At 36.4% G+C, this 15,535-nt stretch overlaps 1 protein-coding gene across 1 annotated transcript in view; it reads left to right on the plus strand.

Moving 5' to 3' along the window:
- Positions 1-15,535, plus strand: part of ZRANB3 (zinc finger RANBP2-type containing 3) — a 46,882-nt gene that overhangs the window by 25,754 nt on the left and 5,593 nt on the right. Inside the window, exons 6-15 of the mRNA XM_059820340.1 lie at positions 1,875-2,046; positions 2,449-2,577; positions 4,010-4,129; positions 4,868-4,987; positions 5,528-5,707; positions 7,096-7,248; positions 7,889-8,357; positions 9,337-9,543; positions 10,219-10,301; positions 13,046-13,147. Of these exons, the coding sequence (XP_059676323.1) occupies positions 1,875-2,046; positions 2,449-2,577; positions 4,010-4,129; positions 4,868-4,987; positions 5,528-5,707; positions 7,096-7,248; positions 7,889-8,357; positions 9,337-9,543; positions 10,219-10,301; positions 13,046-13,147 (1,735 nt within the window). The remainder of the gene's footprint in view (positions 1-1,874; positions 2,047-2,448; positions 2,578-4,009; positions 4,130-4,867; positions 4,988-5,527; positions 5,708-7,095; positions 7,249-7,888; positions 8,358-9,336; positions 9,544-10,218; positions 10,302-13,045; positions 13,148-15,535) is intronic.

The raw sequence follows: 15,535 nt of genomic DNA on the forward strand, positions 1-15,535 counted from the left end.
CATGAATTTTCGTGTTTCATGTGCTTTAAGTTACTAAGGAGGATTCATTTCCCTCTGACTTGCTTCCCTCAGCTTTAGTTTAATGAGTGATTTCTCTAGCTATATTCTAAAATAGAGGGGATAGAAGAAGCTCTGATTTAAAATGCTTACTTCTACCCCTCTGAATCTATGTTACAATCTGGAATGAAAGAAGTTATGAGAAGGGAAGAACCTTTAAAATGTTTCTTAGCTAAAAAATTAATTATCTACAACTTTGCATATATTAAAAACAATAGATTTTGTCAGCTAAATTGGCTAGCATTTAGATTTAATTTTTACAATGATAATTACATGGTTTCATTTTCATATAACTTGTTTTTCTCCCTCCATCATATGCATTTTATCAGCATTTAACTTCAAATAACATGGAAGAGTGCTAATTTTCAGACAGAGAGAAATGCTATTTTTTCCATGGTGTTTTGACTGAATGCATCTGTAATTTTCACACCACAAGTGTGCGTGGGTACAGCATGGTTAGCTACTCAATCATAGATGATTATCTTATTTTTGGAAAACCATAAATGTAATAAAAATCAAGTTCAGGGTTTGGCAAGCTTTCAATAAATAACTTTGTCTTCGTGACTTGGCTGAAACAAAACATCCTGTGGAAATAAACTTGATAGGATTATTTTATGCAGCACTTTCTGTGAAATGTTGTGAATGTTTTTACTTAGGTGTTCTTAGACACCTGTTTCTAAAGAGGTCCAAAGTATTTCTGTGAGGTTTTGCCTACCATTTCTTTTATATCCCTAATGCTCAAGCTGGAGGGAGGAAACCTGTCTAAGGACAGCCATATAAATAGACCAAAGAAGGGATATGAGCAAAAGATGTTGCTGTCTTCCATCTATGTATCATTCTGAGTGTGTTATGCCAATACTTCATCAGTGTAGAAGTGAGTCCCTCAGCCCCTTTCCCAAATGATTATAGGCAGCCAACTAGAACATCGTTGATAGGCTCAGTAAGGCTTAAAATTCTCTAAATGATATTATTTAAAAAAAAAAAATTTACCAGTAAAATTACATGCTGCAACATACTCTCCTGGCCTTGGAAAATGCTACCTGGGCTTTTCTCCAAAGGCAGCAAAATCTGTTGTGCTCGTTATTTTGTTATCTCTTGGCAATATCAACAGGGAAAAGCTGCTGTTCTTGCTGCAACACTGTCTTAAAAACAACAAAGCAAAGGAAGAAAAAGGAAGACTAAGTTAATAAATTCTTTCTCTTTTCAACCTTTACATTTTTAACCTTAAATCTACTTCTTCTATTTAACCTTGCTCATTAAATAGTATTACATTTAAAACTGGTACCTTTAGCTTTAAATCCTGTCTCTGAATGTAATTAGGTGGGAATTCTCAGGGAGGGGGAAACAAAGAAATATTAATGGTGATATTTGCAGCTTTCATTGACAGTTTCCCTATCAGTTGTTCCCATCTATAATATAATAAAGAGCATTCTTGTGGTGATGTAGTCTTCTCATTAGTCCACTGAAACAAGAGTTATAAAATGATACCTGAATGATACTTCCTGTAGAAAGGGAAGTGTAGCTGGGATGGGAGAGAGGATGGGAGAGAGGATGGGAGAGAGGATCTGATGGGTAGTAATGCCTATGGGCAGCAGTATCTGCTGGGAAGTTAAAACAGCTCTGACTTTAGTGTTAGAAGGAACCAGACAGAAAGCAATCATCTCTGGCGTAAACAGGAACACTGGCTGTTGCTATCCAGCACAACGTCATAGCTAACAGTGTGTTTTAAAATTAATTATGTACTGAAAGCTTCTAGTGAATTTGAAGGAGCTCGTTTTCATCCTCAGGTGTTGATTTTCTTTTTTTTTTTTTCCCAGGTTTTTTGGGAAAAGAACTCAATGGGACTGTAGAGGAGCTTCAAATTTAGAAGAACTACATCAACTTTTAAGTGAAATAATGATCAGAAGATTGAAGAATGATGTTCTAACTCAGTTGCCTCCCAAAGTTAGGCAACGTATTCCATTTGACCTCCCACAAGCCACAGCTAAGGTAGATTTCCCACTTTTGCTAAAAACACATTTGTTAGTAAATAGAAATATCTATGTATTCATATGTATTTATATGTATGCATGTGTATTATTTGTAGTTATGAAGAATATGTGAATATATAGAATAGCATATGTTATTTTTTTAAAATAATAACATGAAGAACATGACTATGTAAAACTTTTGGCATCAGATAATGATGAGATTTGCTCTAATTTCAGTTCAGTCTTCTTCCTTTCTGTCTTCCTTTTCTTTAGATTTTGAATCCTACAGTTACTTATAGACAAATTTCGTAGAGTTCTCAAAAGTACTCAGGTCCTAAACATCTCATGCTTGAAATGTACATGTTGAGGTAGAACATGCTTTATACTATATATCTAACCACTGATCTCTTCTGCCAATTAGAATTTGAATACCACTTTTGCAGAGTGGGAGAAATTAATGAGAAATCTGAATGCAGATGCCACTGAAAGCCACTTTTCTCAAGTCATGAATCTAATCACACGCATGTATAAAGAAACAGCCATTGCCAAGGTAAGCGTGGAAGTCTTTTCTTAATATATTTAAAATACTCAGTCTGTTTCTAACTTAATAAAAGTAGTTGTATTGGCCTAAATTAAATAGTAGATGAGGTTGGTTGGTTTGTTTTATAATTGCGATGTGGAGAAACACTCTTTTTCCTGGTATGTTTATGGAATAGGCTGAACCCCATTATAATTACCTCAGCTAAGTGTTAAAACTGTTACTGATTAGATAGCCACCAAGCTGGCTGAGACTGTCCAGGCGTAGTCTCCCAACACCACTAAATGCATCTCAGCGACTTAGGGATATACTGAGGGTGGGTACTTCAGGGACATACCCATACCTGTGTGTCGACGGCTGCCGCAGCTGACCCGGGACAGCGCTGATGCAGCCTTTACGCAGACTGCATTCTGTCAGTACTGGTTCTCCCCATGGACAAATGTAAAATAACAATCACCTCTGGCTGGTCTCTTTCTGTTTTATCAAATGGGACCCTCTGTTCTGTATTTTCCTTCTGTACTGTAGCTTAAGATGTAAGGAAAAACAAGTTAATAACTACAATCTTTTACATGCCTACTTTTTACCCTGCTATCAGTCTTCATTATGCTAACCTATTTTTAGAAAAGGATAGAAAAAAGAGTTCTGCAGGCTGCTGGAGCAGTAAGAGTTGAGAATCTGATCAACTCCAAATTTTTTTCTCCTTCTCTTAAAAATATCACTGTGGTTCTGTTGCTATTTTCTCCCCACTTTTCTAGTCTCTCCCCCCTGGTAATCGATTTATGGGGTATTGCATCCAGTGGGTATTGCGTTAATCATTGATCGCTGATAAATTTTATTATTAACTGTCATTATTACTTTAATAGTTTTTGTAAAAGCTATTGAAAATTATATTTGTCACAAAAGAATTCTATGAATGTTTAAATAGAGCAATATTTTATGATTACAGTATCATGAAAGTATCAAAATTATTCTTTCAGTTTTGATACATGGCTTTATGTGGGTGCAGATACGGAAGTTCTGATTAAACAATACCTTGTCCATCTGAAATATGTTTGGGCAGAAATCAGCTTTGTTTTTTTAAATACGGCTTAAAACATCAGATAATGATGTTGTAACTAAAAGGGGGTTTATTTACATCTTAATCTGGAAGAAGTGCCATGTAATGATGTGATCTTTTGAGGATAGATGTGTTTGGGTTTTTTTCTCTGAAGGGGTGAGATAGCACAACTTTATGTCTTCGAGAAACCTATTTTTTTTGAACAAAATTAATTTGAATAATTTTATACTTAACAATGTTAGTGTTTGATAAAGTCCTAAATGGATAACAAAAAGTATGGGAATTTACCTTCTCGTATTACAAGAAATTGAAAGACATTAAAATAAAAAACTGTCTTTTTGAACATTCTGTATGTCTGACTAATGAAAATGCACTCTCTTAATCCAGGCAGGAGCAGTAAAGGACTATATCAAAATGATGCTTGAAAACGACAAACTGAAGTTTCTAGTTTTTGCTCATCACTTAAGCATGCTTCAAGCCTGTACAGAGGCAGTTATAGAAAAGAAGGTAATGATTTAACAAATGTGCGCACAAATTTAACTTGAGACTTTGCAAATGCATGTGAGCTGCGTTTGAGTTCAGTAGAACTACTTGTGTGTACAGGAATTTATGGATTTTAAGTATATACGGATCAGTGCCACTGGATTAAAAGGGAACATGTGATTTTGAAGAACTGTTTTGTGTTTAAGGATAATGTAAACACTCATATCTGGTATGATACTTTATTATTATTGAATCAGTGTTGTAGGCAGTTGTTTCCCAAGTTTTTCTACCAATGTGCTTCTGTCTACTTTTTTTTTTTTTAAGAACACTATCATCTCACCTGAACATCAAATTCAAAGCAGTAAAAATGTTTGCAAACAACCTTCGTATTATTTTGATTATGGACTCTCAACCATTGCTAGGGAATGGTGGCTAACTTTGTGATTTTTTTTATTATTATTTTGCAAGTGCTTGGAATTTTAATAAATCATGTCAGGGAAATTACAGATTCTTCTGCGGAGTATTCCATTTTAAGACCCCATGTTCGTTCTGTCTTCTTTTGTAAACAGGGAATGCTAAGTCTACACTTCTCTAGATAGAGGCTTAATTGTAAATCAAAGGGCGAAAGAGTACTGATGTATCCCTGTTCCCATGATAGGAATAGAACAGATGTTTTCATATTTTTACGGGGGGACAGAGGATGATTGGGTCCAAAAATGGGCACTGATAATTTTATTTTGTCTCTGTTATGATATGTTCTAGGTTCGCTACATACGAATAGATGGAAGCGTTCCTTCCGCAGAAAGAATCCATCTTGTTAATCAGTTTCAGAAGGATCCTGATACTCGGGTTGCTATTTTGAGTATTCAGGCAGCTGGTCAGGTAGGACAAAAAAGAAAATATGTGAAGTAAGAAACCTGAAGACTATAGGTACTAAAGTCATTGGTGACTAAAGTGATTTATTGAGGGCAATTTATTTACTGAGGGCAATTTGTCTTCATGCTATACATCTTCTGTAGACTCATGTATTCATTTTTTTTTCACTAATCATGTTAACTGTTTTAAGCCTCTGTTGAAATTACTTGAGCAAAATCAAGATAAGCAGCACCATTTCATTCTTGAAAAACTAGTAAAAGCTCTATTTCTCTGAAAGTAACGGATTAATAAGAAATAAATGTTACTTCCGTAATGAAAAGCAGTATGCAGTCTTTTCACAAAATTGAAGTATTTTTTGAATCTTACTTATATCCATCCGAGGCCCAAGGAAGAAATCAGTGTAATAGGCCCATCTGCTGTCCAGGTGGTCCCTCTTAATTCCGTATAAAAATGTATTGTACAACCTTTAGCTTTCTTTTACTTCAGATATTCAGTTGTTTGTGTGTGAAATCTTTTTTCTAAAATGCATTTACTTATTTTGTTTAGGGTTTAACTTTCACGGCTGCTACTCATGTTGTGTTTGCTGAATTATATTGGGATCCAGGCCATATTAAGCAAGCAGAAGACAGAGCACACCGAATTGGGCAGTGCAGTTCTGTGAATATTCATTTCCTTATTGCAAAAGGAACAATGGATACTCTTATGTGGGCAATGCTGAATCGCAAGGTATGTGTGGAATAGAACCAAATAATCAAGAACTCACTATGGTTAAGATAGCACTTAAGTGCATGTGCCAAGTAACATTCTTGCTTATCTGGAGCACTGTCCTACTATAAAATGAATTGATACACCTAGAATTGCTAATCATCAAAATGTCCATGTCTGATCCGAATTAGTCTTTTTTTAGCTTTTTGCTCTCCATTTAAGATCCAAAGACAAATAAGGTAACTCTTTGCCAAGGTGAATGGGATGGTTCACATCTACAGGAGATTCTTGCTTTATCTTCCTTCTAGCTTTTTATTGCTCTGGTTGTTCAACTTAAGGTTTTCTGCTCGCTCATAACAGCTAGTTTGTTGTGTGTTTTGTTTTTTTTTTTTTTTAATTGGATGAATGTTGTGCCTTAAATAAACTTCATTTCTGAGAGGCAGAGGCATTCTCAAATAATTCTTCCTCAGTAGACCCAAGATTACAGTAATCTTACCTTCTGTTGCCGTTTTCCTCAAGTATTACACAGTCGTCGTTAGGAAGAGTAGTTCTGTTCTGCTTTCTTTCCTTACTTGGAAGATCTTTGAGAGTTCACAGGACTAAGAAAGCTGTTTTGCTTTTGTGACCTTTTTATAGCCTTTGATACGATTCATTAGTGCCTTGTTTTGATAACTGAGGTGTGTTGGTGTTCTGTCAGCTCTTGTTTTCTGACATTTCCAGAAGTGTCAACATAGAAGGAACTGCCTTTTAAACTCTAGTTGTCAGAATCGTTTGAGATTGTGGTTACACAGGATTTATGCAAACGCCGACTTATGGTTGTTAGTCCTGCATTTGTCTAACCCTGTGTTGTAGCAGTTCAATTGTTCGTGTCCGTACAGTTACTATATTGAGAAAATGACAAGCATTTTTTTGCCAATATATTCCTCTCCTGCTGAAAAGTAATCACAGCTTAAAGAATCTAAGTACTGCAAACTGTATTTGACATTCAGTTGGGGAATGAAATTCTGTATTCTAATTCCTGTAGGTACCTCTGAAAAAAACCTCAGTCCAATACGTTAACAGTCTCCTTAAACATGGTGCAGACAGGTATCAGTAATTCATCAACAACTTACCTTACAAGTTCTGTCACTGAACTGCTTCTTTCAATTAATTCTGCCTTTGTCTCTACGTGACAAGCAAAACATGTTAAGACTGTGTGTTAGATACACTACTTACTGTTACTCTTGCGGAAATGGATGCTGGAAGAGGAATAGTTTTAATCACTGGAGTTATTTTGAATTACTACAGAGTTTCTTACTTTACGAGTGCTGAATTAAGTTTGCAAGGGAAGCGAATTGAGTGAATCTGGGTAAAAATTTATTCCAACTTGTGAATTCCTTGGAAGCTTTATGCAAGTCTTCTTTCTGCAGGCCAAAGTTACAGGCAGCACCTTGAACGGTAAGAAAGAGAAAATGCAGGCTGAAGAAGGTGATAAGGAGAAATGGGACTTTTTGAGTTTTGCTGAGACCTGGACCCCAAATGAAAGTCTAGAAGATTCCAAAAATGAACTTTTATTTACACATGTAAGACTCAAAACCTGTTTTTTTTCTTTTTTCTTCCATTTAAAGAAAAATTACAACCGTTGTTCACTTAAGCTTTCTGTGCACTGCAGACTTTATTAATGCAGAAGCATTAAGTGGGGAAAAAGTAATGTAAATACCATCTTAAAAGTTAGGTGCCGTTGGGGGAAGTGCTCTGTTGGGTGTAAATGTCATCTACAGGCTTCCGATGGGTCCTTATATTTAGGTGACTGACCCACCCTAATAAGACCAAGTTATTTCTGTTTATATTACAGCTTTATTAACTGTACTGAATTTAATTGGCTATTATTTTAAAAACAACGTTTAAAAGCCTTTCATTGTAATAGGCATTATCAAAAAAAGCACATAGCGTACCAGTTTTGTGTATTTGTTTTCTGATAGTCCTATTTCAGAATTCTTATGAGAATATTGAAAATACTTTTTACAAAACAGAAGAGGAATGTTGAATTGCTTTTTCTACTAGCTGTTTGTTCTTAAAGGAAGATAACTTTTGTTTCCATCTCCAAGCTAAAAATAGCTTCTTCTATTAGAGAGTAATATTAATGGAGAAAAATCATAATTTCAACAGCTTCTGATGCAGTAATTATAAGTGGGGTTTACATATTTCTTTCCTCTTTCCTAGTTTGAAAAGGAAAGACAGCATGACATACGTTCTTTCTTTTCCCCAAAATCCTCCACTGAGAAGAAACGCAAAATATTTTCTGGTAATGAATCATTATGTAATGAGTCAGAATATTCTGAAGTCACAAAAGAAGAGGATGCAGAGAAGAGCAATGAATACCTGGATTCCACAAGAATAAGTGATGTGGATACAATTTGTCATGAAAGTACCTGTGAACGTGAAGCTAAAAGAGCAAGAAGTATAAGTGGATCTCCTCCAGTCAGCTCCAGTAAGAAAAAGAAAAAATCTTTGACAGGAAAAAAGCCCTCTTTGTTTTCTGAAAAAAACAATGAAGTCCTTCCTTGTGGCTTAAATACTTCAAGCAAAAGTACAGCTTTATTTAAAGTTTGGCATTGTAGTGTTTGCACTTACAGTAATAACGAATTGCTCCCTTACTGTGAAATGTGCAATTGCCCTCAAAGAAGTAATGGTAAGTAATCTGTGCCTGTGCCACAGAGAAAAATATGCATTTTTTGTTTCAGTTGTGATTAGTTTCAGAAAATACAGTATTTTTAATATACAAATATACTCAAATCCAGGCAAAACATGAAGAATGGTGTCTTTACATGAACAGATACCTGTTAAGTGATCCTTCTTAATTTTGCTTTCCCCAAGGATCTCTTACATGATTCTAATTTGAAACAAATGGAAAATTCAGATAAATGTTAACAGGATATAAATTTTGTGAGGAAGAATATATGCTCAGTTTTCTTTGCAGCAAAAGTAGCTCTCCTTTTCCTTGAGATTTATGGTTATTCTGAATCCAATTAAATGGCAAACTTTATCTCTCAAAACTAAATGACGTGGTATAGGTGTTTTATTGACTTGGCTATTGTATATTTGTCGTGAGAGATATCACCTGGCAAATACGGCTTTCTTGCTCCAACAGGTCAGAGTAGATATCTTTTATTAAATTTATTTAATCTATCTGGAAGCTTAATAAAACATTTTTATAAATCTATCCCCATATTTGCCATTTCAATTGCAAAAGGAGGAGTAAGGTTCTCTTTTTTATTTTTTTTTATTTTATTTAAGTCTCTGTGCTTGTTCAAGTAAGGACAACTTCTTAATTTCACAAGTATAGATCAATGCCTGGAAAACTGCTTTGTGTGTTTATGGCATACAATGACTGTATATAATATAGAATTGCTAACTGCATTATTTTTTGCATGTATTTTGACATTGGGCTAGGGGCATGAAATTGCATAAATGGAAAACTTTGTTCCATGTTTTTATTCTCCTAATATTAAAGGTAGCTCTAGTTTCCTAAGTGGTTGCACCATATTAGAGAATAAAATGCAGTTTCTTTGTATGTTAATTACATAGTCCTGTCTCCAGATGTATATTGATTAGATTCCTGTTTGTACGGGTAGCATAAATAACTGCTTTTCTTGTTTCTTCCTCTGCAGTTGAGAGAAATTGTGAAGCTCCCACTAGCCAAACTGAGGAAGATCTACCAGAGGACTCCAGAAGAAATGAAGAGAGAGCAGTGTGCAATGCTGAAGATAGAAGAGATGAAGATGAAGATTTGGGGGAAACAGTGACCCAGCAACCTGTTGAAATCAGCGAACAGGAAACTGTTGAAATTGAGGAAAGTGAAAAAAAGTGTGGAGAAGGTAAAGTGGGACTCCTATGAAAGAAAGATTATATCCATTGTGAAACTGTATTAAATGCCTCTGGCATGAAAAATAACTTTTAAATAAAAACCTACACGTTGGAAAGACAGGCCGAAGTACATACTGTAGCACATGACTTTCTCGTTTTAGCCTGGGATGTGTATTGAGTTTTGATGATGTTCCCATACAAGTCCTGAAGCAATACAGAGTTTTTGGGTGAGATAAGAACTATGTCAAACTAGCAACCTTGAACCTGTATAGTTTCAATAAAACTTATGACAGCATTTAATTGTGTTCAGGACAGCCACAAAAAACAGGTGATAGGTAATTCAGGAGAAAGAGAAAAATAAAATACACAAATATCTTAATAGCTTGCTGCTTGAGCTTTGTATCTTATTTTGTTGTTCTGGAATTAGATACAGAATCCTCACGTGGTGTATATTCTCCTGGGTTTTGTTCCACAATTGCTGAACATTTGAAGAAAAAAAAAAAAAAAGAAATATTTACAAAGTTCATACAAAAATGTTTTTGCACGTACACCAAATTGGGAAATTCCACAAATAACTTCTTAAAAACATGTATAATATTATTTTTAATGTCTGAGTAGACTGAATGAAATGAATGAAGAAAAATATTTTTTAATGTCAACATTGTTTCTCTTTATAGGAGATGTAGATAAATCAGACACCTTTCCAATATATGACGGGCTTATGTTTTGTGCAAGCAGGAATACTGATAGAATTCACCTCTATACAAAGGTAAACCTGAAATATGCATGTTTATTATAATTTTAAAATTACGAAGTAAAATGTTGTCTTACAAAATGTGTGGGTATACTTTCATTTGTTATAATTTATATAAAAAGACCAGTATTTTTGTATTAGCTGAAATGTACAAAAATTAGGTAGTTTATCATTCTAGTTCTTTTTCTCAGATTCTAACACTAACTTCTAACACTTCTCTTAGATTAAAAATGTGGCTAATACATTAGCTGTATGCTGAGATAATATGTTAGAAATGCAAGTGATAGTTGTTAAAGATTCCTTTTTTTTATTATAGTGTCTTATCACAAAATATTTTTAATAGAAGAACATTCAAAACCAAAATAAAAATGGCAGTGCATTCTGACAGACTAAGTAAGTAAATGAAATATTGTCACCACATTTTCAGAAAGCTAGACTTTGGTGCTGTGTATAAGTCAGTAACTTCCTGAATGAAACACATCATCATTAATCTGCATGGTAATGGGAGTACAGAAACTAGCAGTTGGTGATTTTTCATTTTTCAAGGGGGAGTCAGGACTGTCCAATTCCTTCTCTTAAGTGATAGAAATCTTCTCAGTGAACTTTTCTTCGAAGCTACTGAATGAGTCAGTGTATTCAGGTGCAATTGCAAAGCATCACAAATAACTGAGGGCAAGTCTTTGAGATAATACATTTTTATTTGGCTAACTGATACAGCTGGGAAAAAGTCAAAAAGAGTGTTGTCTTGTATCTGAAAACTTGTGTAATATACTTAAAATGTACGCTGCTTCCTAGCTTCACGCATTTTATTCAAAGACAAAGATGCATTTTGTATGGTATTTGGGCAACTGTGTATTCGTCTGGGTTGGTTTTGGCTTGGATTAGAGTTTCATTACGCTGGATACTGCACAAAATCTTTCTGCTGAACCAAGAGACACTGGGGAATTCTCCTTTGATTCCTTCTCTCGAATGTTTGTGAATCATCAGTAAGTTCCTGGATCATATGTACCCCCTGGGACAACTTGTTCCTAAAAAATTAAGTGGAGGAGAACTTGGAAAACAAGGAGTTGATTGGTGACAGCCAATATGGCTTCACTAAGGGCAAATTGTGCCTGACAAATTTGGTCGCCTTCTGTGATGGGGTTACAGCATTGGTGGATATGAGAAGAGCAACTGACATAATCTACCTGGACTTCTGCAAAGCATGTGACACTGTCCCACACAACATCCTTGTCTCTAAATTGGAGAGACATGGATTTGACGGCCGGACCACTGGGTGGGTAAGGAATTGGCTGGCTGGTCACACTCAAAGAGTTGCGGTCAGTGGCTCGATGTCTAAGTGGCGACCAGTGACGAGTGGCGTTCCTCAGGGGTCGGTACTGGGACCGGCACTCTTTAACATCTTTGGCGACATGGACAGTGGGATTGAGTGCACCCTCAGCCAGTTTGCCAATGACACGAAGCTGTGTGGTGCAGTCAACACGCTGGTGGGAAAGGATGCCATCCAGAGGGAACTTGGCAGGCTCAAGAGGTGGGCCCACGCGAACCTCATGAAGTTGAACAAGGCCAAGTGCAAGGTCCTGCAGGTGGGTTGGGGCAATCCCAAGCACAAATACAGCCTGGGCAGAGAATGGATTGAGAGCAGCCCTGAGGAGAAGGACTTGAGGGTGTTGGTTGATGAGAAGATGAACATGAGCCGGCAGTGTGTACTTGCAGCCTGGAAAACCAACCTGGGCTGCATCAAAAGAAGCGTGACCAGCAGGTTGAGGGAGGTGATTCTCCCCTTTCTACTTCTTGTGAGACTGCACCTGGAGCACTGTGTGCTGCTCTGGGGCCCCCAACATAAGAAGGGCATGGACCTGTTGGATCGAGTCCAGAGGAGGGCCACGAAGATGATCAGAGGGCTGGAGCACCTCTCCTATGAGGACAGGCTGAGAGACTTGGGGTTGTTCAGCCTGGAGAAGAGAAGGCTCCGGGGACACCTTATAGCAGCCTTCCAGTACCTGAAGGGGCCCTACAAGAAAGCTGGAGAGGGACTTTTTAAGAGGGCGTGTAGTGATAGGACAAGGGGTTTCAGCTTTAAGCTGAAAGAGGGTAGATTTAGATTAGATGTTAGGAAGAAATTCTTCACCATGAGGGTGGTGAGGCACTGGAACAGGTTGCCCAGAGAAGTTGTGGATGCCCCATCCCTGGAAGTGTTCAAGGCAAGGCTGGACGGGGCTTTGGGCAACCTGGTCTAGTGGAAGGTGTCCCTGCCCATGGCAGGGGGTTGGAACTAGATGATCTTTAGGGTTCCTCCCAACCTAAACCATTCTATGATTGTTCAGCTATTTTAAAAAAAAAAAATAGTTAAGTATAATAAACAATGCTCTATCTAAGATTCTGATTTTAAATTGTAATGAAGTGTCATTCTCATCTAAAATCATTCATTTCCCTTGAAAATTCAGTCAAGAAAATTATAATTTTTGTTTATTAATTTAAGGCAGTTTGTGTGTCTGAACTATTTGCAAAGAAAAAAATTCAGATAGATTCAAAGTTAAAATTTTCACCCTGTTTATTTTTAGGTATATTAATGTGAATCATGTTTCTTGCATCTGTGGTATTATCATACATCTGTGGCTTATTGTTTGTTTCTGGAAAAATCTTACCTTGAGGGACTACATTTAGTAGGAAGGGAGGATAATTCACTTGAAACAGATAAGGTTTTTTTCTAGATTGTGCTATATTGCATCTGTAAACAAAACTCTTTGCTTGTCTAGGATGGTGAACCACTGAATCATAATTTCATTCCTTTGGACATACAGCTGGATAACTGGGAGGATTTACCGGAGACTTTCCAGCATAAACAAAATCGTTCATCGGTAAGACCAAATTCTACTGGCACAGTAATACAATATTTAATATGGAGGGCTTCGACTTATTTTTTTAAAAATAAATTCAGAACACTTCCAGGCCTTGGGATCTAGGCACAATTTCAACAATGCAAGCAGATCTTATAAATGTTGATGTGATTATTAATTATGCAGTCTTTTACTTTGGCAAATTATCATGCCTCCTATTAACATTTCAGTAGATGGAATCAACCAGGCATCATTTAATTTCTCAGTTACAGGATTAGTAACTAACATTCACAAGTCAACAAAATAGCATTTTAAAGGTTATGAATTAAACGGGGCACATTACGAATAAGAATGTGCTAGTTTGTATTAGAGCTGCAGTTCTGAGCTGGCCTCCACTCTCACTTCCTCCTTCGGTACTCTAACAACGTTCAAAGCAGTGTAGGGCACAGCTCCAATGAGGCATGTAGCTTCAGCTAATTCAGTAATAAAGATCACATTCATAATGGTGTTTGAGGAGAACATTAACACTGTAAACCCAAGTACTCAAGTAAGGAAATACAGAATTTAAATTGGATGCGCAATACCATCTGCTCAACATAGTTTTCATAACTGTTTTCTCCATTTAAAGAGAAATATAATTTGGAAAATCAGATTCTATCATGTAGGAACAAAACTGATTCTTTTTGGTAGGTTCTTCAGCAAGGTTGAAACTTAAATTCGTAAGACAGATACCTGACTGATTCAACCAACGGTTTTGTGAAGCAGCTAATGAGTGGGTAACACAAATGTTGCCAAAGGAATTCAATGCTATTTGCTAGACTGAAAAGACAATTTAAGAATCCCGTGTTTGTGGGCAGGGGGTGGCACTGCCTTATGGAACTTCCTGTTCCTCAGCCTTCTCCTCTAGATTAGAAAATCTGTATTAGTAAATGCTCCCAAAAAGAATCAAGGAAATACCTTCTTGTTTCTGTTTCCATTATATCTTGCCCTTTCATTGACTTCTTTCTTGCTGGTCCGACTCTGAGGAAGTGGGACTCATCTGTACACTTTTATGTTTGCCATGTAAAAATACTCCAAGGAGGAAAAGAAAATCATTGCCATGTTGTAATCTTGAAGTATGGAAGTTTGTTCCTGGATAAAGCTGAAGTCACAATGAAGTTCCTACTGCACAATGTATTTATTCTTCCCATAGTCTGTCTTCAGAAACAGCATGATACTGACTGCTATAGGTAGTTGCAAGTCAGTGGGGGAGAGAGTGGAAAAATGGAATGGAAAAAAAAACACCGAGCCACTTTTTCAGTTGTCATATTGCTACTCCCATTTATTTTCTGTTATAGAAATGAGGATGGGAGGAAATAATTTTCCCCCTACACACATCCTAAAGCCAACAGCGATATTCTAAATTCCTTTGTAGAACAGTTTTTCCCCTCACTTCCTCACTGTTCTGTGGTTATAGTTATTGAGGAAATCCATTAATCATAGCAGTTCAGTCAGTTTACAGCTTCAAAGTTTTTTTGGGTTTGGGTTTTGGTTTGGGGGTTTTTGTTTGGGTTTTTTTTTGCTTCCCAGCCTGTAAAAAACCCATTAGATTCAGTACCAGAAATTAAGTTCGTCTGACCCTCTTTATTTTATTATACTTCCAAATTCTAAATGCAAAATAAGGAAGGGTGGTCAATATTATGCTATAGTCTCCATTTCCTTTCTGAAATACGTTGTTAAACAGTTCATCTGCTTCTCCTGAGGATCCTGTGGTTGTGTCAATTTGAGATTACTGTGAAAGAAGATGAAAAGCAGGTTAAACTGCTCAAAACTGTTGTGCTTTGACTGTTTTGATGGTAAAGCATGTCTCTACTTGCTAGTCAGAGCTTTGTGTGTTGTGCTGAAATGCCACAGAGAAGATGATGGTGTTGCCATAAAAACAGATGCGTTATTAAGATAATTTGGTGATCTGATTTCTCATGTCATTAACTGCTAATTTACTATAATAATTTTTATTACATATGTTTTTCTGACACTGCATTATTATAAAGGAATATAATAACCTCAAAGCAAGTATGTCAGTGATTCTGTTAAGATTTTACAAGTTGGATAACATTTGTTGAGAAATGGCCTAATACCTAGTTGAATTCAACAGCCTTTCCAGTTTCCCTGTGGCTAAGCCTTTCACATGAACATTAGGGGCTGTACACTACAGATTGTTAATCCAGTGTTAAGCATGTATCGGAAGGTTAGAGGAAAGCAGAAGGGTGGTCCGTAAACCCAATTATAAATGCTGTTCAAGTAATGGGAGCGAACTTTCCTTTTCTGAAAGGCTGCAACAGGAGAATGGCTGCTGTAAGAAGCAAACTCCTTTGCACGTCTGTTTTTCCTATCAGCAAAGTCTTGCTTACACAAGCAATGTTTACCTGA

This window comes from Gavia stellata, chromosome 8 (genome assembly GCF_030936135.1).
Source record: "Gavia stellata isolate bGavSte3 chromosome 8, bGavSte3.hap2, whole genome shotgun sequence".
Lineage (NCBI taxonomy): Eukaryota > Metazoa > Chordata > Aves > Gaviiformes > Gaviidae > Gavia > Gavia stellata.